Source organism: Notothenia rossii, assembly GCF_949606895.1.
Source record: "Notothenia rossii genome assembly, chromosome: 10".
Classification (NCBI taxonomy): Eukaryota; Metazoa; Chordata; class Actinopteri; order Perciformes; family Nototheniidae; genus Notothenia; species Notothenia rossii.
This window is the reverse complement of record NC_136908.1, coordinates 47,415,531-47,439,286: the sequence shown is the minus strand read 5'-3', so window position 1 is coordinate 47,439,286 and position 23,756 is coordinate 47,415,531. Positions and strand designations below refer to the sequence as shown.

The 23,756-nt window shown below is 39.1% G+C and overlaps 2 protein-coding genes across 4 annotated transcripts in view; one reads left to right on the top strand and one right to left on the bottom strand.

The window, feature by feature from the left end:
• LOC307022254 (sodium- and chloride-dependent GABA transporter 1-like) overlaps positions 1-23,756 on the top strand; it is a 32,322-nt gene that overhangs the window by 6,023 nt on the left and 2,543 nt on the right. Inside the window, exons 3-15 of one of the 2 annotated variants that reach the window (XM_079654952.1) lie at positions 843-974; positions 1,639-1,739; positions 2,645-2,754; positions 2,869-3,001; positions 4,110-4,244; positions 4,324-4,427; positions 4,513-4,637; positions 5,415-5,527; positions 6,279-6,410; positions 6,676-6,778; positions 7,069-7,169; positions 7,334-7,501; positions 7,956-8,565. In XM_079654952.1, coding sequence (XP_079511078.1) covers positions 843-974; positions 1,639-1,739; positions 2,645-2,754; positions 2,869-3,001; positions 4,110-4,244; positions 4,324-4,427; positions 4,513-4,637; positions 5,415-5,527; positions 6,279-6,410; positions 6,676-6,778; positions 7,069-7,169; positions 7,334-7,501; positions 7,956-8,051 — 1,553 coding nt within the window. In that variant the 3' untranslated portion in view covers positions 8,052-8,565. Of the gene's footprint in view, positions 1-842; positions 975-1,638; positions 1,740-2,644; positions 2,755-2,868; positions 3,002-4,109; positions 4,245-4,323; positions 4,428-4,512; positions 4,638-5,414; positions 5,528-6,278; positions 6,411-6,675; positions 6,779-7,068; positions 7,170-7,333; positions 7,502-7,955; positions 8,566-23,756 lie in introns of those variants that run through there. The other variant, XM_079654951.1, reaches the window with a different exon arrangement.
• Positions 9,672-23,756, bottom strand: part of LOC307022251 (IQ motif and SEC7 domain-containing protein 3-like) — a 101,004-nt gene continuing 86,919 nt past the window's right edge. The window contains exons 7-12 of one of the 2 annotated variants that reach the window (XM_079654948.1): positions 23,401-23,526; positions 21,650-21,749; positions 21,098-21,256; positions 19,348-19,440; positions 18,468-18,511; positions 9,672-12,539 (exon numbers count right to left, since the gene is read on the bottom strand). In XM_079654948.1, coding sequence (XP_079511074.1) covers positions 11,979-12,539; positions 18,468-18,511; positions 19,348-19,440; positions 21,098-21,256; positions 21,650-21,749; positions 23,401-23,526 — 1,083 coding nt within the window. In that variant the 3' untranslated portion in view covers positions 9,672-11,978. The remainder of the gene's footprint in view (positions 12,540-18,467; positions 18,512-19,347; positions 19,441-21,097; positions 21,257-21,649; positions 21,750-23,400; positions 23,527-23,756) is intronic. The other variant, XM_079654949.1, reaches the window with a different exon arrangement.

Below are 23,756 nucleotides of genomic sequence, written 5' to 3'. Positions count from 1 at the left end.
TTAAACTAGCTAGCTGAGAGCATGTATGCTGCCAAACCAATGCTCACCACAGTAAATTGTGTGAAGCAAAATGCATTTGCTTAGTCTAATAATAGTACATGCATGTCTCTTCTTCCCTTTTGCCTACTCTTCCAAACGATAAGCCCCTTATACACTTAAACTCTGCCTTCCAGCATTTTTCATATAATGATATGAATATAATAATAAAGTACGTCTTCCGGCAGGAGCTGTGGTTTAACAAATTGGTGATAGAGATGCCATTTTTCCCAATATTACAGCGATATTACATTTCCTCTCAGCCTTAAAGGTGGGGTAGGTCATTTTGGAGAAACCAGCTCGAGTGCGCTAGAATTTGAAAATACAGAGCCGGAAAAAATCTGCACTTCCTTACAGAGCCCCTCCTCCAACACACACGAATGCACACATGACCAATGAGGGCACGAGATAAGTTTGTGCACAGATGGAAGGCTGACAGGCAGGTAGGCCATCCAGTTACTTTAGCCGGGTCGTGCTTTTTACAGTACTACGGCTTCCACAGATGACATTTTTTAATGGATTTTTTGTCAAAGCACTTCAGATATTCATTGCCATCGGGATGTTAAGAGCATTCCATGGAATATAACAAAAAGTGTATCTCGAGCCGGTTTCTCAAATTACCTACCCCATCTTTAAAGAAATGTAATCTTAAACTTAAGTGTTTCTAATTTAATAGCTTCCCCTTTATAATTATATTATGATAGGCATTCCAAGTTAAATCATTCTGACATGAAAACATCAATCCTTCTTATTGCTGTCTACATTATCTAAGCATGTTTTGTTTGTCTCCTTTGCGATGATTATAGGGGCCTTTCTGATCCCCTACTTTTTGACCTTGGTGTTTGCTGGGATACCTCTCTTCTTCCTGGAGACGTCTCTTGGACAGTTCACCTCAGTGGGAGGAATGGGAGTTTGGAAACTAGTCCCTATGATGAAAGGTAAGATATAAAAAAAACCTGTTATATCATTCGAATGTACGGTACACATATTTTGAGTTACTGACATGCTTTTGAGCATCCTAAATAAACTGTATGCTACCAAGAATATGCACTTACCACTAAGCTTTGTTTATTAGCACATATATATATCGGTCACACACACAGTTCAAAATTGACCTCGAAGGACACTCTCCACCAATATTTTCACTTGACATAAAGCCCTTTCCCCGTGTAATTGCACCAGTCACAAAAAATAACAAAGACACCACATAGGAGCATAAACACAATGCTAGAAAAAAACGTTTTGTGAACAACGTTTTTCATTTAACAATATTTTGCAGTGATTTCTTGGTGGTACAGTAGCAATCATAACACTGCCTCAAAGCTCAAATAGCTCGAGTGAAGCGTATTTTATCTCCCGCCAGCACAGATCGCTACAATGAAAGTGAGTGTGCTGCTGTGCAAACTAATACTCAAAGCCAAGGGCAAGTACACATTAGGAATAGGAACATAAAAATGATGACCATAATAACTCACATGCTGAGTGATTGAGGAGAGAGTTTTTACCCCTTACTTATTTTGTTACATTTTTCCTTGCATGTTTTGCTGACTTCTCAAACATTGTAATGTAAAATGCTGATGTCTGTGCCTCCTTCTTATTCAGGTGTTGGTATAGCTTCAGTGGTTCTGGCCTTCTGGCTCAACATCTACTATATTGTCATCATCGCCTGGGCACTCTACTACTTATTCAACTCCTTTGGTTCGGTATGTTGCATAATCATTTGGGAGTAACTAAAGTTGTGTATATTCTAAGCATTGCTAAACTGATTATAATGATTTGATAAACAGCATATTAAACTGCAAAGAAGTTACTCAAAAACATGTTTAATGGATGATTTTCTGTGCAAAGACGTGATAGTTTAGGCTTCTCAAATATGACAATTTGAACAGGAAATGTATTATAGTTAGGGAATTTGTGATAATTTTCTGGCTTTTTATAGACTAATGTAGTATTAATTTACATGTCAGATGACTCAATGATGAATACAACAATCAATTGCAGTTCCACAAAGTTTCTGTTTATTTTTCCCATTTTGTTAATTCAAAGATTTAAGTGCTGAAATTAAAACAGGGAGAGTTTTGTCTCTTCCAATTTTGCTGTTTGGGTTCACTCTCTTGGCTCTCATGAGGCCATGACAATCTCTGATAAAGTGACTATGGTACCTTCTTGTACAGTAGTGTCATGTCAGTGTTTAAAGCTTGTTTCTGCTGCCACCAATTGGCCAAAAAATAAATGTTGCAGGCTCAAGGTGAAAGTATTTTTGAAACTGCATGGTAGTCACAATTCAAATTTAGTTTCTACACTTCAGCAATGCGTGCAATGCTGTCATCATCTCATGTCCTGTTTATCAACACCACAATTGCACATCTTTCTATCTACATTCTTTACTTTTGTATCGTGAGTGACCGGCTCAAAGAAGCCTGGTGGAGAAAATTGACAGAGGTTTCAGAAGAAAGGATAAAAAGATATATTGTTCAATGTTTTTATCTGGAGGACAAAAACCAAGTTAGGCTACTAAACTGTGGAGAGTCAAGGACACATGATAGAAGTCACTTTATCTTTTTCTGAAGAGCTATTTATCATACTCATACATTTATTTTGTTTGCAGGAGCTGCCTTGGCAAAGTTGTGATAACCCTTGGAACACAGAAAAATGTTTTTGCAACTACAGCCTGACAGACACCACCAACCTGACCAGTGCTGTCACCGAGTTCTGGGAGTAAGATATGCCATACAGTAGGAGTGTGTGGGTGCAAGATGCCCTGTGCAAGAATATGTGGAATTATTACTGTAAACTACCTTGGCTTATCTGTGTGTATGTGTGTTCCTGCAGGCGTAACATGCACCAGTTGTCCAGTGGGCTGGAGGAGCCAGGAGAGCTGCGCTGGCCCTTAGTGGGCACCCTTGGGCTGGCCTGGATCCTGGTCTACTTCTCAATCTGGAAAGGAGTGGAGTGGACAGGAAAGGTCAGATTTTGTGCTGACATGTCCATCTTATTCTTTATTTAACATATTACCATGAAATGTTGTACACAAAAACATGGTACTTCGGTGGTCTTCTAGTACATCATAGGATTAAAACATTTAGTTTTCTCAATAACTATTGGATAGATTGCCAGTCCTATCACTATCATCAGTTAAATGCATCCACATTATGCAGAACAAATGACATTCCAATCAGAGGATGAGTTAATTAGCTCCACAGATTCGAACAACAACCTTAAATATATTAAATAAATAATAGAGACATGTATTAGAATTTATGCATTCTCCGGTAGAGTGTTTCTATCTGCTGTCAACTCTGTCTTTCTCTCAACATTTTACAAATAGACATGGTTTCAAAATGTATTATTCAATACCAAACTCCTGGATGATTTAGAAGGGATAGCAAAGAGTTAGAAAAATAATGTATCTCAACGTTGGATGTTTTAAATTACAGCAAGTCCATGCGATGTAGGAGAGCAGAAACACGTTTACACATTCACTGCTAGTGGATAATTGGATTTGAATGTGTGGCATCTGAGAGCAGTGAGAAAAATGAATTCCCCCCCGGCCCGAATCGTGATGGACAGCACCAATTAAACATAATGATTATGCAACAGAGCTGCAGGCCAGACACGTAAGGCTCTGGGAAAGTCTTCAAGGCAAAGAGAAGGCATGGAAATATTTTACTCTTACTGAAGAACAGTTTTGCATCTCCTGTTAAGTTTTTTAATTATACAGGATTGTACACTTGTTTTTATATACTGTAACTTGTACTTTGACAGTATGTTGTCCACCTGCATGTTCATTTCTGTTATTGTAATTTTCAATTGTTTTTATCTTAAAAGTTGTATTCATGCCTCTTGACTAATATATTTGCTATTTTTGGCTCTTCACTTTTGCTGTAACAATATAAATGTCCCCTCTTATGGACGAATACATGTGATTCTGAGATGGCTTTAATTTGAAAGCAGGTATGCTTGACTTTTTAGTCCTCATTAAAGCCACATATGGGTTTTTGGCTTTGATTTAGAATATAAATCAATGCCCTTTGAACACTTAAAAAGATAAATGTCCTCTATGTTTCTCTCAGGTTGTGTACTTCTCAGCCACCTATCCCTACATCATGCTGATCATCCTGTTCTTCCGTGGGGTCACTCTGCCTGGAGCCATAGATGGGATCCGCTTCTACATCACTCCAGACTTCAATAAGCTCCTCCGCTCTGAGGTAGACAGTTTCATCCAATCGCACAAACCTGATCAAAGACAAACAGACGTGAACCTGGAAGTGTGTGTGTTTCTGACAGGTGTGGCTGGATGCAGCAACTCAAATCTTCTTTTCTTACGGACTGGGCCTGGGCTCGCTCATCGCACTGGGGAGCTACAACCCCTACAACAACGATGTATACAAGTAGGAACACGCTTTCTTTATCCCGATTGTTCATATCAAGTAATGTTCTTTCACCTAACTGTGAAGTGTTTTTCTTTCTCTTCAGGGACTCCCTCATAGTGTGCGGTATCAACTCCTGCACCAGCATGTTCGCTGGCCTTGTCATCTTCTCCATTGTAGGCTTCATGTCCCATATCACTAAGAAACCAGTCGCTGAATTAGCAGCATCAGGTACAATGCTCTATTCTCTTATTTGGCAATGCAAAAAAAAGTCTAACAATGTTACAGTGGGATTACATTTTAGATTTAAAGGTAGGGTAGGTAAGAATTGAGAAGCCAGCTCGAGTGCGCTAGAATTTAAAAGTACGCAGCCACAAAAGATCTGCCCCTTCCTTCAGACTTCCTTACAGAGCCCCTCCTCCAACACACACGAACACGCAAATGAGCAATGAGGGCACGAGATAAGTTTGTGCACGAGATGGAAGGCTGACAGGCAGGTAGGCCGGCCAATTATCTGACCCGGGCCCGCTCAGATAATTGGTCTAGCTTTTTACAGCGCCACGGCTTCCACAGATGAAATATTTGAATATTTATTGTCAAAGCATTTGATTTATTCATTGCTATCGGGATATTAAGAACATTCAATGAAATGTAACAAAAAGTGTTTCTGAAGTGAATTACCTACCCTACCTTTAAGCTATGGAAAAATAATAGAACCAATATCCTTCTTTATAAACAGCGAATAAATTATCTTTTAAACTTCAGACATATTATGTCAAAATACAAATACAAAATAATCTCACTGCACATTTGAGTGAATATACTGGAATTGGGGTTAAAGGGTTAGGTTTAGGGTTAGTGAAATGTACTTAAAAAGGTGCTTGTGTCCTGTTTCTTAGGTTTTTTGACATGTATACATCGATTCTAATCCATTTTAGTAGGTTACAGTGTAATGTCTAAGATTAGGCATTTGTAAAGTATTTGTTTTGTCTTGTTTGTGACATTTAGGTCCAGGTCTGGCCTTTTTAGCGTATCCTCAGGCCGTCACCCAGCTGCCCATGTCCTCTCTTTGGGCCATCCTCTTCTTCTCCATGCTCATGATGCTGGGCCTGGACAGTCAGGTACAAAGAGCACACACTTCACCTGCTGCTACACAGATATGATTATATATTTATAAGACTTTTGTTCTTAATCGGCCCTGTAGCCATGCTTTACTCTTAAATACCATCAAAAGCTATTAGATCAAAGTTTACCATACATAATTAAAGGTCACCTATTGTGCAAAATCCACTTTTTCATGTCTTTTATACATAAACATGTGTCCCCTCTGCGTTAAGAGATTCAGAAAATTTCAGGAAAAAAGATTTGCTCTATTTTTGTCCTGATCCATTTATATATAAACCTGTCTGAAAATGAGGTGATCAGATTTTGGCCACTTTATGACGTCATAACGTTTTTTTGGCTTGTGTAACTATTAGCCAATCACCAACCAAGGTAACCCCCCGACCTTATCACCTGAATCTCCTCCTAGAGCACCATTGTGTTCTTTTTAACCAAATATCTCTCACAGGGGCGTGGGGAGTGGCTCCTTATTTTCATCTAAAGTAACAGACAGAGAATCAGCACTTTTGAAGCAGGGCTGAATCTGTTTGGTATTTCCAGCCAAACAGTTCAGAGACATGTTTTGTATATATCTGAGACCTATAATATATTGATGAAAAAAAGTATAATAGGGGACCTTTAAAAGTGTCTGGTGCTCTTGATGACTGTCAAAGACGTCCATTATGAGTTTAACAATGCTAAATAAGAGTGGTTTTAATAACAAACTGCAGCACTTTCTGAAACATATCTCTTTATGATGTCATGTATCAGTTCTGCACAGTAGAAGGCTTCATCACATCTCTGATGGATGAGTATCCCATGCTGCTGAGGAAGAGGAAGAAGCTCTTCATCCTTTGTGTCTGCCTCGTCTCCTTCATCATCGGCTTCTCCAACATAACACAGGTACAGTTAGAAGACTTGGAGGATGAAACAGTTGTGTACATCTCGATAGATTAGCTTATACTTTGTGCTGCAGAATGTGTGTATGAGTATTATGAAAAGGTGGATGTTTCAAAGCACATACAGAAAAGAGACCTCTGCTGCATTATGACAAATATTGCACAAAATTCTGTGGTGTGCGTTCATAAGGCATATTTTAATCAATGAAGAGGTGTATTAATCCTCAGCCTCTGATATGTGTGTCTCTGTGTGTGTTCAAACCTCCCAGGGTGGTCTGTACGTGTTCAAGCTGTTTGATTACTACTCTGCCAGTGGGATGTGTCTCCTCTACCTCGTCTTCTTTGAAACCGTTTCCATTTCCTGGATCTACGGTAGGAAATCTATTTCATGCAGTCTACTCTTGAACCCAACAAACCACATCTAAAATAAAATGAGAAAAAGCGACTTAATGAATCAAACATGTCGATTTCCAATAGGCCTAAACACTGTAGCCGTGCAACAGGAAATTACAGGGAGTCTATCTGCTCCAACTTTTCTGATAAGGCTCTCTGTCCAATCAGCCTTTCCGATCTTTCAGCCAATATAGCTTTGTTCTCTTGCTAATTGTCTCCACATTAACACACTCGATTCCTTTGTTTGTGTTCCTCTCTTCATTCCACAGGAGCTGAAAGGTTTTACAAGGACATTGAGAGCATGATCGGCTATAGGCCATGTGGCTGGTGGATGCTCTGTTGGAAGTACTTCACTCCGCTGATATGCCTGGTAGGCGGGAATGATTATTGATTATATGTCCATCATATCTTCTCCCTTATGGAGGGAATTAATCATATAGATACCTCTGGGAATCCTAGATGTCTTCAACACTATAGTGCATTCTGTAGCTGGCCCAGATTATATGGACTAAATAACAAAATTGCATATTTTAGGGGGTGTTTACCTTCAGTGCCATTGAGATGACCCCTCTGACCTTGGGGAAGTATGTGTACCCGATGTGGGGCCAGTTGATTGGCTGGTTCATGGCTTTGTCTTCCATGATTCTGATCCCGGGCTATCTCATCTACATGTTCTCTGTCACCAAGGGCAGCATCAAACAGGTACAAACCTCTACACATGTCTCTGTTTTCAATGTCTAGGTAGGATACTAACAGGTGGAACTAGTGGAAATGGGGGGGAAAACAATTGTCGAGAGATATGGTTCAAGAAGCAGGGGGGGATTTAGTGTGCAGTAAGGAGCATAACAAAATTGGTTTGGCTAAAGAACAAAAATCATTATTCAGTTTTTAACTAGTAAAGTATGTTATTGTAAGGTTAGCACTGTGTTACTGAGTTAATATTCTGTTAGCGTTTGCATGCAGCTAAACCATATTTTCATTGGCTATTTGTACAAATCTGATTCTATTTAACATTTAGTTCCCTTTGCTTTTCCTTGAATTAAACAGATTACAGTACATTCACACTATTTCATTGTTGATTTTGATATATGTATTACTCCCCTGTCTCCCCTGTTTCTTTAATGCTAATGTGATGTTGCTGTCTTTACTTGACCAGCGTTGGCGAAAGATGATAACACCGCGGGATGATGAGAAGCCATCGGGGCATGAAGAATTCACACACACAGGGAGCGTGGGCGAAGTTCGTGTCTAGCCAGGATCGTTCAGGTTGAAATAATTCCCATCTGCCAGGATTTACTATAGTCAACATTGAATTTGACAATTGAACAGATGGAGTCTTGTAAAACAATTTACAATCATTACTTTCTCCCTCATACATATAATGGAAAACTTGAAAATGATGACAGTTTTTAAAATAAATGTAGAATATAGAATATTTCCTGTTGCAATAAAAGAGTAAACTCTGATGGAATGTTATAGATCAGCATTGAACGTGTGTACATATATCACAAATATACCATTCATGTGACTGTATATCTTTCTCCTATACTTGTATATTTTCTCTTCCATTCAACAAAACCACTGTCTTGGTCTAAAAGCTTACCACACATGTCTTAAATGTGTTGTACAGAAAAATAACACAAATCTGGTAAAACTTGATTCTAGGTGTAAAACTGTAATGCATCAAAAATGGTTTGTTTTTGGTAGCTTAAAGAACCAACCAGCCACTGTGATATTTTTTCCAGCAATAAAATATGTGGGTCATCCATTAGTTTTTTTTGTCTTTGCTGATTCAGACCTACAAAAGACTCAGAACAAAGAGAAACACATTTGTAACTATAATAACCTCAAAGCCCCACACTCAAATTAGGATCATTAATTTGCAGAAAAAGATACAAAATGCACAATAAGTAAAGTTAAAGATAAGTTCTTCTGATTTATGGTTAAATGCTACAAACAGTCCAATAATATTACAAAAAAACTGAAGTTTAAGAAACACATGACTCCTTAAAGCTGTAGTTCATTGTTGGCCACTTGGGGGTAGCAGAAACCAGTCCGAAACAAAAGATTGACATATTACCTGTATATTTTCCTTATATACACATCTAGCAGTTGATTTGAAACCGTTTATACAGCAGAGTTTGCTTATAATGTTCTTTAGGTTTATTATAACGAAGTGAACATATTGATTACAGTATAACCACTTTAACCAAGGAAGAGGCTATGTATATGAAGGAGGATATGGCACATGTTGATTTTTGTTTCTTCTTTTACAGTTTTTTTTTTTGCTGATACGAGTCTTGGTTACACCCTTTCAAAATAAAACATATTTCCATAGCAAGTCTTAACAAATTGGCCAATGGTGGCTTTTCATTTTTTTTTTTATTCAAACTACAAAATCAAAAGAACCAAAACAAACCACGATAGTGAATAGACTTAAATCATCTTTAATAGCATGTTGATATATTGCAAACAGACAGGTAGAGAAGGAGGGAGGTGATGGTTCATATCTGTTACACTCAGTTTCCACCTGTTCTTACCTTAAATATGTCATTTTTATTTGAACTATATGAGCAAACACAGTGTTGAAGAGCCAGAACAAGTCGATATGTCTTTTATGAAGCGGTGCACTGGTATGGCAGAGCCCTTTTTTAATTTCTTTAAGAAAGTTAGCCACTACAGCGCTTCAATATCATATGCTGCACTCCCAAAATGCTACATTGGTTTCCTTTCAAACATAAACTCATCATTTTCACTATATTTCACACAAAGGATGTATTTTCCCCCAAAAAAGCTTCAACACATTACCAAGTTTGCAACTAAAGAATTGTGACGGACAGACACACAAAAATGGCGATTGTTAGGCCTTACATTTGCTGTTGTAAATCCATTTTCTTTTCGACTGTTTGCTTTTTTTTTTGACTAGCCCAGAAACTAAAACATCTGTCATCCTCATTTCCCACTGGTATGCTCACAGCAGATTCAGTCATGCACAAAATAATCTAAACCTTTGGGAATCAAAGTTCAATAGGCCTGATGGCATGCATGAGAAAACGATATCACATTTATATCTGAATTTCGATCTAAACAAATTAGCAATCATACAATCATCATACATCCCTCTAAAATCCATAATGTCAACTGTTGCACTGATTTGTATTACGTAACCTCCATACGTTTATTCATAGCCAGTAAAAAATATTAAAACTGTCATAACAGCTCTTTATTCATTAATGAAAGAGTTAATTTATCTTATTGTGCCGTGAAACAAAAGCATGAAGTTGGATTTGTTGACAGGAAAGTTAGGATGCTACTCTGAGGTCAAACACTCATTATCTCTGCCTTTTTTTCCTGCAACCTTTGTCTTTCCATGGGGGGAATGTTGAGCGCAAAAGGACAACAAAGATGAGATAGAGACCTCCCTCCAGTGGCTCTTTGAGAATAAACCAACAAACCAGACAGGCGCGGGTCAGATGGGGGCTGAGTTAATCAAATGTTATTCACGCAGTACCTGGTGGGGCTATTGTTTAAAAGATGGATGTTGACCTATTTCCGAATGAGGGACGTGTGACAGGGTAATAGCATTTTGACGAGGCTAAAGGCAGCTTGTTGTCCTTTCCGACACTGCTCCAATGTGATATTTACAATCTAGGCTGGGGTGAAATAGAAAGAGATCAGCATTCTTTTTGTCCTATTCTTATTTAAAGCAGGCTTGCAAACAGCACAAACAATACCATTAATGTCACCATTTGCAATATAAGCTGTGTCGGTGTGCCTCTTTAGTTATTTTGTTCTAAATATCAGACTAAAAGGTTTGAAGGGAAAAGAGAGGATCTGAAACAAAACCTGCGAGATGTACGGACATAAAGAGACAGTGTCTGGATGTTTTGTGGGGAAAACACACAAAGGTTGAATATGCTTTTTACGCAAACCATAATAGAACACAGATCTTGACAGTTAACAGTTGCAGAAGCAATCTTCATGGAAATTCATGGCGATGTCCCTGAAGAAGCGATGGAGCGTTTCACAACAGGTGACAGCACAGTTTACAGGACATTTATTACATGTGAATGCTGTATCGAGTTCTAGAAAAATCCGAGGGCAGTTTCAGCAGCTGAAACAATTTCAGCGTATGAAAAAACCCCGCCATCAGCAGAAAACATGTGGCATTACTCCTGGGAAGCGTTAGCGATATTACACATGGAGAGTGAAAGACAAACAACAGGAGAATCCCGGGCCGACTTTTTGGTTTTGGCAGCATCCTTATGATGTGATTGGTCGCCTTTGTTTCCTGTCAAACTTCACTGTAGGATGATCTATGGAGAGTGACAATTGAGGGAGAGTGTTTTCTCATGATAGAGAGCCACAACACAACAGAGGAACGGAGGAAAAACGCAGCTTATCGCAGGATATCGTTTCTTCTTTCGTTTTTTTTTATCCAGGGCAGCAGAGAAGAAGAGAGAAGACTCTCAATCACCAAAATAAAACAGCACTAACCGGAGATAGTGTTTTCTTTTTAATGGAATATCAGTTTTATTTTATTTTTTTGTGGTCCTTGAGGGAGAAGCATGAAAGGGCTGTTTTAAAGTAAAGGATAGAGTTTTTATTTGTATTTTCTTCTAGCCCTAGCGTTTAATCAAGTGTAAAGAAGTCAGTGTAAGGTGGAGGCTATGTATTTTGGCACAGGTTTTCAGTAAGTGTTCACTATGCACACAGGCGCACATACAGCACAGTAGGCATGAGGGGGGGGGGGGATGAAGAGAGCAGACAGAAGCAGAGGGTCCTTGGAAGGTGTCGATCCATCACAGTCCATTTCTGTTGAGGATGCAACGAGAAGACATCCATCCAGAAACTGAATATCTGTGTTTTCCTAGCAAGAGTTAAAACTGACAAAAAGTTTTAGAAATTTGTTAAAACTACATAATATTTCAAAATACATGTGGAATCAAGTAAAACTGTATATATGCACTTTATTTCTCCGTTTCTCTTTTGAAACTTTTTCTTTTAGTTTATTTTCTTTCCTTAAATATATGCATATAAGTGAGATTTCATTTTTTATTATAGCTCTTTCATCTGTATGTATATATGTACATTATGTACTCTTTAAATAGGTAGAGAAGGGGTGGGGTTAGGGTGTGTGAACGTGGGTGTTTTAGGGAAAGACTACTAATTTATTTATTTACACCATGCTCCGTGAGCCACTTGGGGTCCGGTGTAGACTGAGGCGAGGGTCTGGGGGTATGTACTGGTGTGGGTGGTTGTAAGGCGGAGGTGGGGGCGGCAGCGGGGGCTGGTGGCCGTCGTTGCCGTGAGAGCTGTCCGGCGAGTGCACCGGGGTGGACATGGCCGAGTGGCTGAGCTGGTGGTGGCTGTGGTGGTGGTGGTGCTGGTAGTGGTGGTGGGTGGGGGTCTGGCTGAGGAAGGCCTCCATGTGTCCGTGGCCGCTGTTGTCCAGCATGAAGACCTTGACGATCTGCTGACACTGGATCAGTGTTTCGGGCCTCAGATCAGACATGCTGACGGCCGCCTGGTGGTGCTGCTGGAGGTGGAGGTGGTGGGCGGGGGTGCTTGTTGCTGACTGCAGCTGCGGGTGCTGAGGGGGAGGCACCGGCCCGTAGGTTAGCCCCTGGGGCCCCTGCTGGAAGAGCAGCTCCCCCCGGTGGTTAAGAAGGGCCACGCTCTCGGGACTCGGAGCCATGCTGCTGAGCTGGTACGTCTGAAGCCTGTTGTGAATTGACACCTAGTTTAGAAAACAGCCAAGAGAACAGCATCAAATGTTATAAAACTGTTTCCTCCTCTACAATCCGTCAAGCCCTCTTTTCTTTTTTTGGGGGGGTGGGGGGTGATGAACGCACAGCACACACACACACAAGGCATGCGTGGGGGCGTAGGTGTTGAGGGTTCGGTGGAGGTGTTAAAATCATTGTGACTACTGCACACTCCCCCCCCCTCCACCCCCACAGGTACTGGGAACAGTGTAGCTTATGCTGGGAGCAGCAGTGTGTGACCGGGGTCAGAGGGAGGACAGTGGTGGGGAACGGGGTGCGATTCCACTAAAAAAAGGGGCCTGATGGTTCCAAAGGGGACACTGAGGACCCCCGTGTCTCCTTTCAAAACCACTGTTTGGCGCTATGGTGACAGCGGACACGGGGAGACTTGTGGGGTTGGGGAGACCAGAACAAAGACGGAGGTCATACGGAGAAGAGGGAGAGGTGTAAGGAGAGGAGGTGAGCAGACCGACAACCACAGACGTCCACAGGCAACACTCATCAGAATGCAAACCTCTGTATGTCACATTTATTTCAACTCTCTTCAAACTGTGCTAACCTCAAAGTCTGTTTCTGCTATCTGTCTCCCTTTATTGTACCCTGCCTTGGAGGCTTTTCATGTGGCCTATTTTAGGAGATAGGTCACATTTCCAAGCAACCTTTTACTGCAATTCTTCAAAAGCATATGCAGAAGCCCAAAAGTATTCTGAGGAACAAGAACCATTTGAAATGCATAGCCTACTGTGTGTGGTGGAACAAAATGTGGAATGTGTTTGCGGCCAAAGCACATCGAGGACACTACCTTTATATTTTTCGCAAGTAAATAGATAGGGTGCATAGTGTTTGTCACCTTAAATAGGGTAGTCCAATTATCAGTTTGAACACAACACCCTATTTCTATTTTTATTTAAAACCCTGCCTTTTTTGGGATTTTGTGAGATCAGTCTACAAATATAAACATTCACAAAGGCGGCCATTTATAGAACCTCATTCTCACATTGTCAAGCCACTTACAAATATGCCTTATTGTTGTATTGATTTTTGTTCTTCATTTCTCATTTTAATGTCCTTTTGAAAACCCACTACAGACTTATGTCAATAAATATATATTTTTTTCTATTATAGTTTTCTTCTAGCCAACTTATTATTAGCTACGTAAGAGTCTCTAGCTTACTATGTAGAACATTTAAAATACTTGGCTTGATATAAAATATGTTTCCTTCAAAACACATTCAAGGATGCAGTGTAGTTGTATGAGACAGGATACTGTAATAATGTGCTTTTTGACTCAAGACTTGACTTAGCCATCAAATATCTTTGATATTTGGAGTGTTTTTTTTTATTTTTTATTTTTTATTTTTTAAATGCAGGACATCAACATATCCAGCCAAAACTAACAACAGGGTTCTGGGCATCTATTGATGTATAGGTAGTTGGTCAAATGCATCATGCGCAATAATTTGCCATGTGCTTCTGGAAATGTTGTCTTTCTCAATCTACACCCTTGAAAGTCATGGTAATCGGCTGTCCGCACTACCACTAACCTGTAGGAGCACGTTTTTGATTAAAAGCTAAACCAAACACAAATAAAGCCATCCTCCTCCCATAGAGACAGACAAACAGAGAATGATGCAGTAGTTGTCCTTTTAAACTCTGCCAGCTCCCCCCACCCCACACTCCCCAGCTGCAGCCAATCAGATAACAAGCCTGCCACATGTGACTTCCTCAGAGCAGAGCAATGTCAGCTGGGTGAGGCATAGTCCAAAGCATGCATGGGATTTGTTTCCAAAATGACTTTAATGAATTAAATAGTATCACACTTAAATGATGTGGTGTTGATACATTGTTCTACTTGATCTTGACTCATTACAATTTTAGACTTGAGATTGAACTTAAATCATCCCTTTTTCGATGTTGTTGGTGTTAAAAATGATGTTCAACAAAATTACAGTAACCTTTAAAAGGGAAGCACATTATCTCTCTGATTGCATTTTTGTTTTTTGGATGCAAAAAATACATTTCTAATTTTACTGGTTTAAACCAAAAGTAAACTTATTATTAACTTATGTCTGTTACTAAAACAGAATTGATTCCATGAATGTTATTGAAGTTTTGTTTTAAAACCAACCAAGTAGTTTGTTCCTTAAATAAATAACCAAGTATTTTTGTTGTGTTCTGTTATTTAAAACTTTAATCCTAACCCTAACCACGTGTTTAGAACTGGGACTTTGATCCGGTAGAAAATACGTTACGCCACAAACGTAATTGAGAATGCAGTTTAGTAGTCGGGAACAAAATGTTTTAGGAGAAAGGGTTCTCTGTAGACATACATGTTTCATTATTTTGTAAATCAGTCAGCCAGCCTTTTTTTGAACAACAAAATAGTAGGAGTAGTTTTTAAGAAGTATCCCCATAAGCTCGGCTACAGCTAGCTCCGCTTTGAACTACCAGCACTTCTGCAGTAATAGAAATACAAATGTTAAACTCTTATTAGTCTATACGAAAACACAATGTTATGTTATGTACTGAATTTATTTTTTAGATTACATATTCTTAATTTCAGACTGAGAATATTCTTTCAATTGTGATTAAAGTGAAGGACATTGTATAACAAGCACTGAAATTCCTTTGGTCATCTGGGGAAAAACAATCTTTATACTCAGAAATCAAACTATTGAAAGGCACCAGAAAGTCAGCTAAGTCCTTATATCTAAAGTGCTTAAAGGCTCATTGACGCTGTACTCACAAGTAGGTGCCAAGTCGTCAAGAAGAAATAGTGGTTGGCAGATTGAATAGGAGCAAATGATAATGAGGTTCTTTCACACAAGAGTTATATCAGCTCTTGTAAGAAAATGGGAGCAGCTTTTCTTACCTCAGATAACCAACATTAAAAGTCTTTTATACAGCATGGTGAACTACCGTTGACCTTATTCAAACAGTCGCCATTTTGGTGAGAAACTACATCATGATTGACACGTTCACATTATGTTAAACGTTTTTTAATTGATTTTCTAAATGAACCAAGTCATTATTTGCATTATTGTTTTGTCCTTATCAACCTGTTAAACCCTGAGCCTGTTTTTCAGGTTTCAGGCTCGAAAATTACATTCCCAGAACAAATGACCATATCTTCTCTTCTAAAAGGGTTACATTAATAATCTTTTTTCTCAAAGTAATGATAAACCCTGTCAGCTGGATGTAGAAAAGTCAGATTCAATATAGATGTTTTTTTATTTTAAATAAAATTCAGATTGAACATGGTAAAAAACTGTAAATTATAGTGTCCGTCCAAAAATATTTTGTACTTATAGTGAAAACTAACCTTGGATGATGGGTTAGTAGACTAAAAGCTTTAGGAATCCAAAGTACAACATATAATAAGTACCCTGTATCAAGATTGATGACAAGTGATATTTGACCTTTTTAGATTTAGCAAAAAAAAACCTCTTCTGGGGCCATTTGGGAGGATTTTTCATATCTCTGGCTTCCCTTGCTGGATTTTGAAATGTGACATATATTTCTAACCGTCAGAGCCAATGGAATCGAGGTGAACTCCCACATAGTCCTTATTTGGTCATGTGTGTGTGTTAGACTGCCGAATAGCCTAGACCGGAAGCAGCAGCCACTCTGGTGGCTACCATTAGCAGCTAACTTTTGCACTCCGATTTTTACATAAAAATGGAATTATGGATTATAAATAAGACAAATTAGTACCCAGAAACTTTATCAACCTATGGATTAACCGATTCAGCCGCGTTTTTTCTCGTTTTAATGCCATTGAACACGTGTTTTGATCAGATTAACAGCTATGGTGAGACGATCTCACTAGAAGCTACGTAAAGGTACGTGTTGTGATGTCTGTCGTCGCAAGCTCGGATCACTCAGTGATGATACTATATACCTAAATAATCTGTGGAACCTCAGCTTTAATCGGATATCTTGTATGTGCAGCTACGATAAGTAATAGGGGTACTTTTATCTTGTGTTCTGTGCCAATGTCCGTTAGCATTTTTCGCTAAGGGGTCATTTAGATGTTTCTTATGAGACTTGTGTTTTGTTTTGATAAAAATGGTTTATATCATCAGTTAGCTGAGATTATTCCCGTTAATCTGGTATAACACATTAATAGGTTCTTAAATATTAAGATCCCCTGAGACACAGTGTCGTGAAAAAAAGAAATGGTCCCCGCCTGCCGGGACCTTGGGGCTTAACAGGTTTTAAGGGTTCTTGTGATGGGTTTAATAAAACATAGTTAAAGTGAGAGAGGGACAAATAAAAAGGCTACAATTAAATGCTTTCGAGGTATAAAAATTGCATTGCCAATGAAAATGATTGTACCCTGAAAAAACTGAAACTTTTGACTTTGAAAATGTATTATGTCGACAGATTTCATATAACTGTATTAGGTTATGAAAGCAATAATATTAAGTTGAATCTAATATTTAATACTTAATATTATTGCTTTCAACTAACCTAATACAGTTATGTGTAATCTGTTGACATAATACATTTAATTAAAGTCAACGTTTCAGTTTTTTGAGGGTAGGGAATACAACTCTTCCCCTTTTATAGTGACTTCCAGTACAAACCACGCCCACTTCCGTCTCCTATCCGAACACAGAGAGGAATAATAGTGTTGGTTAAACACATTCAGATAAGGATATTGATGTTTCTGAAAATCCCGATTTGGCCACTTATATCTATGGGGCCAGTTTAAGTATCCTCTGTGTGACCCTCCTGCTTTCTAAGATAAATTTGTTTGGACAGCTAACGGCTCCCAACCAGTCACTGACATGTACTGCAGACTGCATGGTTGAGGGGAAGACGGATGGGGAAGGTAGCTCAGACAACCATGAAGACTTCTGAACGTTTTTTAAATGTCTCTTGGCAGCTAAGTGCATGTTTGCTCTGTTTTTATTGTCACTCTACAGAAATGAAAGAGCTATGAAGCATTTAGGTGTGATGTATATTTATTTAATTACTTTTAACCAGCACCTGAGTAAAGATTAACACCCTAACATACCAGTGAGAATTAAACAGCCACAGTTGTCAAATTGACCGGGTGTATTTATCTTTTCGCTCCAGCCCTCTACTAGAAAAGACGAGGAAAAGGTCATCTGATGCCACTGGAAATTGCAAAGCCCCTTGGGTACTGTAGTTGCTTGCACAAAATGTTCGCATGAGATGTTTTCGCTGAGATCTCACAGGGGGTTGGGGAGGTGACGTTTTCGGGTCAAAGGAGCGCTAAATCTTTCCGCCTGCATGTCACTGTGTTAATTAATTCCTCAGTGCACACACAGTATATGCATTCCACACATGTCCCCAGTTTTTTTTCCAGTAATTGCTGCTTTCTCTTTTTTTCCTTTAAATGCCCTAAAGGAGTCACAATTTCTGTCTAAGCTTTTGAAACTAATTACAAACAATACTTTTTAGGCTTAAAGATACTATTTAAGCCCCTGAGTTTTTTAGTGGGTAGAACCTGACTGTGAGGCTTTTATTAGTTCCCCCCAAACCGACCATCTTTAATTTCTGTACGTCAAGGGAGTACTTTTATCTAACATTCGGTCGGGTTACCTCCCATGCCCGCAGCTTTACCCTGCAGCACTCGTTCTCTCAGCCTCTCTTCACCACTAAGGACAGAGGGTTTCGTATTGTCATACTGATATTCTGTACAAACTTTGTAGTCCACTGAGACCAATGTAACATTTGCGATATTGGGCTAGATAAATAAACATTGATTGATTGATTGATTGATTGATTGATTGATTGATCGATTGATGCCTCTAGCCCTATAGAGATATGACTACTTCTGGGGTTTCATCCTATCTCATCCTGCCTTGGCAATGACCCTCTGCACTGACTTACCTTCAGTGACATGGGACACATCACTAAGCACTTACCTCTACTGCATTGTGTCCACTTCGGTCATCCATCTCCTGGTTTCCTGGACAGAGGGGAAAGATGGAGGGAAAAGAGACGAAAGTGGCAGCGAAATGTCTGTGTTAAACTGTCATTTATGTTGACTGAGTCCTAAGATGTTTTCAAGAGCACGAAAACAGGACCCTTTATTATCACTCCACCTCAAATGTAAGGTATAAAAAAGGGGTTCTAAACATACACCCTCCAATCCAGCCAGCTGACTTTGAAAAGTGTAAAAATTACAAAGAAATTAACTTAATTTTTCACATAGTATTTTGTTAATAAATGTACAACGCAGGATAACTTAACCTTGGTGGTCAGGATTACTACATACTGTAGATGTGTAAATAAATGTAAAAAAAAATCTAGATCTTGACAAGTTGTTATGATCATAAAGTACATTTATATATTGTTCAGGTCCAGACATGGTTATGCCTTGGCCTTTGTACTGTGTGTAAAAGATCAACTGAGGCATTCAATTGTTGAAATGGCACTTTTTCTTTACAAAGAAATGTCAGGCTGCTCATAATCAAATGTAAAGATATAGTTAATTAAATGTGAACATTTTCCGAATTAACTTTTTTGAACTAAACCAAAGGGAACCAATTGGAGTATTTATTGGTTATTATGCTAGGATTCTCCTGGTCTGGCCCACTTGAGATCAAATGTGACTGTATGTGGCCCCTGAACTGAAATGAGTTTGACAGCCCTGGTATAAAATATATTTTTCCAATGAATGAATTCATGAAAACAGCGGCGGTTAAACTTTGTTGCAACATTGGGAAAATGAATGCAATTGAGGGCGAGGTCTCCGCAGTGTGTTATGGAATTAAAAAGGTGCACACACACTCACTCACACACCTGATGGGGAGCCCTGTTTGCCACGCAGTTCTAGCTGGGTGCCGTTGTTCTTCACTGAGTGTGCCTTGGCCCCCTGCTGCTTCTCCAGCTCCCCTGCAGAGAACACAACACAAACATGATGATCACATAATCACTATGGCAGAAAGAGAGCTATACAGACAGACAAGTAGAAGGTGTAGGCATCAGAATATTAACCGACACAGCTCTACTTTATTTCAAATGCCGAACACAAGCTCTCATTGCCTTCCCCTCCCACTCTCGCCTCTAATCTCCAAACGCAATCTTTCTAATTACACTTCACACTTGATGGTAATTGCATGTCATTTCCAATCATGATGACTAAATGTTGTTTTGTCTCAGACACCTCCATGAATTCAAATGTTTTACTGCAAAACTGCACAATGTCCTTCATTTAGTTTTGGTGCAAGTGTGGCAAAAACGTGACAAACTAAACAGAAAGTGACCTGTTTGGTCGTTTATTAAAGCTTCATGTAACAGAGAGTTCCATGAAGCTTTAATGTATGTTGTCACAAATTATAGGGGAAATTGATAAAAGTTTGTTAAATGGTGCAGGACTTTTATTGATATTTGTAATGTACATATAATTATCACATTTCATAAGTTTGTCCCCCTAATTTGACATAGAATGGCCTTTTTTTGCTGTTGTTTAGAGTAGATGTAGGACTGACTTAAAATAATCATAAACAGATGTTGATAATTATGAAGATCCAGATAGAGGGAAAATGCACCTTGTATTAACAATAATAAGAAACCGTTTCCTTTCTGTCTCACAGAGAGAAGCCCAAACATCCGCAGGCATGTTTGCTAATGTGCCGACAATTCAAAACCCTTAGAAGACGAAAGAACTGCCAGAAATCCTTCTTGTTTAAAACGGGTTTTATATTATTTGTTGAGGAAAATGTTGTGCTGCTTTGGTTTTTTGTATATCTTTTAACAAATAGTTCTCAACTTGACTTCTTATTTGTGTGCGTTAGTTTGTTTTTGTGCACAGTAGCTGTCTCTCCTCGCTCCACTCTACTGGAAGAAATAACTTCTGTCTGTCACCCCCTCCCCCGTATGTTGCTGGCCCTTCCCCTCTCTGAAGGGGAATGCAGTTGCGTCATGTCCCAGCAGGGATGCTCTCTTTGATGCCCACTGGCAGGAGCCGGGGTCTGAATACTCTGCTTTTTCATGTGGGTCTAAGTACGTGCATGTTGTATTGTCTGGAGAATTTCATATGTGCAAACAACTGAGATGCCTGGCAGCTTCCAGGAACACTGGCCTCCGTTCACCTCCAGTGTACTGCCTCCTGCAGTCTGTTAGAGCTGCAGTGCACCAAAGGAAACTAAATGCAAAAGTCAGCCTGCAACTGCACGCTAACAAATAATACAAAACAAAGGAATGGCTTCTGACCCATGTGTACTACAGACTACATTTAACATTTCCCACACAGAGTGTAATCATTCACTGTAGTCAGCCATTTTCCAAGATGTGAGATTATTATTTGGTCAAAAGATGATGCTGGGTGCATTGTTCATTGCCAAAGAGGAACCAAATACTTGGTAGACACATGCTTGCACAAGTATAATGAACATGCATGCAGCAACAAGACTCAGATAGAGAATTAGGATCAATCCAAGAATGATATGAACCTTCTTTATGTCACATGTACCAATCACGTTCTCTCTGTGTTTGGCAGCCTCCAGTCTTAATGGTATCATAAAGTGGAAAACCATTTAAAGACACTTACACTCGATGCGTATCTGCTCCATCTCCGACACCTCCGCGATTGATTCCTTCAGATCTTCTATGAACTTGAGCAGCTCCTCTGCACTTTGGGCACAGAAGTTAAGGACCTGCTTCTTGTCCGAGCCAAAAGGTGAGAGGATGGTGATACCATGAGGGTAGTCTGGCAGCGCAGAGGATGTGGGATCGTTGAGAAAAGAATAAGAAGAGACATTTCAAGAATTGTCTACAAGATATTAGCTAGTTTTTCTTTTTAAAACATTTAAATCTAGGGAAATGTTTTAAAAAGTAATTGTACTCTTCTTTTGGAGATAGTGCAAAGGCAATATTAATGTGATACATTTCTATAGGACCGACCAGTTCTATAATAATGCATTGCTATCATCATGAATATAAAATAAAGGGATAGTATCCCTTTTGAAATATGGTCATAACTCCTTTATCCCTTGCTCACTTCACGATACTTTTCCTGTTTTGTAACGGTCCAAAGCATTGGGTCTTATAGGTTTTATGTTTTTCATGGTCAGCTGTCTGCAGGCAAGACTTTGTGACTTACATTCATTCTCAAACAGATGAAACTGCATGCCAAGCAGGCCCATTGCTTTGCAGAAGGTGTAGGCTGCAGAACTCTTCTTCTTTGGACAGAGCTTCAAGATCTGCACACAATCAGAAAGCAATAGTAACAGTGAGAGACAGGAGAGCAGCTCAAAAAACAAATGTCTCTTTGATAATCATTGAGATTTCCATATAAGAAAAATAGCTCTGATAGAAACACTCTGTTTGATCATTTAAAATATATTCAAAGAGCAGAAATTCAATATTAATGTTCACTAGTTTCCGATTGTGCTCTGTGAAAAACAACACCTTGTCAACCTCATTTCAGGATGTATTAGAGATATTATTGTGCTTATTGAAGGACCTTCCGGGTAACGAAAGATGAGGGGAAGCTGTTTTTCAGCGCAATTGTGAGGGGCATAATCTGCCAAGCGAGCTGTTTTAAACTAATACATCACATCGGCACTTCAAACACTTCTAGACATGTCTAAGCTGCTAGAACAGGGGCCAAGTTCAAAGGAAAAACTCCCCATCACTTTCATTTCGCGGTAAAAGCTTTCAAAGACATTTCCTGTCCTGCTTTCAAAGCTGTCTGGAGAAAAAACTGAAAGTATCGCACCACTAACTTTTAGTGCTAAATGAACAGAATTCCCCTGTGAGGCTGGAAGATTCTTCTGCTTTTTCACCTTCTAATTCAGAATCGGCCTTCTAACCTCTTTTTCCAGCAGCAACCAATTACTTGTTATGCTTTAGCAGGAAAGAGAGAAGTAGAGCAGCCATGTTTTTTTACCCAGGCTGTGTTTTTTGGAATGAGTTCAATGTTAATTATACCCATCATTAAACCTTTGATAATGTTCCAATCGACATGATCAAGTGAACAACTTATCTAAATTGTGAAGCATAACTTTATAACTGGCCCTTAAAGCTGCTCTGTTGGGGACAGATCTTCCCGTATTAATGCGCACCAAAACTGTACTGTACATGCTACCAAGTACTATTAAAAAGGGAGGGCCGGGACCACAAAGGCAGATTTTAGGGAAGTTCCTTCAAGGGTTATTGGGAAAAGATCAAATGTATTTATAGCCCATAACATGTTGTCCCTACCTTGGACCAATGGCCCCAAAGACTGTGGGCAAAGATTATGGCTGTAAACCATATGGAAAAAATAACAGCGAAACTACTCAGGATTGAAATTTACTTAGAAAAGTAATCGCCTGTTATTTAGTAAATAATACAAGTCTTTACTTCCTTTCTCCTTTCCTTTCCTTTTTCTCCTTGTTGTTTTAATATATTTTACTTGTCTTTATTGTCATTATTCGTTATATTATAATGTATTATTTAGTTAGTAAATACTTTTTACTTTTGTATGCACTCTGAGAAATTAGAATAATTAAAAAAAGAAGGTACAGTAAAGTGAACATATTGTAAACATGTAATTGGATATTATATTACTTTTTGCTTTTTCTATCTGTTCCATGTTGTGTGCGACTCACTGTCAAGGAACTTGTTTTAATAAAAAAATGAAAAAGTAAGGTCCAGAGAGACCCGAGTTATGAAACATAAAGGAAGAGAGGGAGCTCTCAGTGAAAGGAGGTGATGGCGCATTGCAGCTGTCACAACAAAATAAGAGGCTTTAAGATCCACTGAGCAGCAGAAACAACCACTTTAGAGGCAACTAAAGAACAACTGGGAGCAACATAAACAGTATGACAAATATGGATTTTTACTATGAATCTTTCCTTGTTAACTTACCACAATGAGATCATTGAAGAGGAAGACTTCCCTCTGGTGCGCCGCCTGTTTCTGGGCCTTGTTGACATCAGTCACCTCAAACAGTCGACTGCAGCACACCAGTCTTCTGTGAGGGACAGAGAGAACCTGCAGAGAGAGGGACAGGCGTTTAAAGCTTCACTCACTCTGAGAGGCTTTACAGTCATTGAAGAAAATATGAAGACAGAGGCTGAAAGAGACACATTCCCCTCAGAGGAACTAGGTAGCGAGTGTTGAAGTGAAACAGGAAGACTTTAAATACAAACAACTTTTGGCCGAAGTAAAAACTCATCAAGCACACTTAACTGATAAATATTAATGACATTGAAAACTGACCT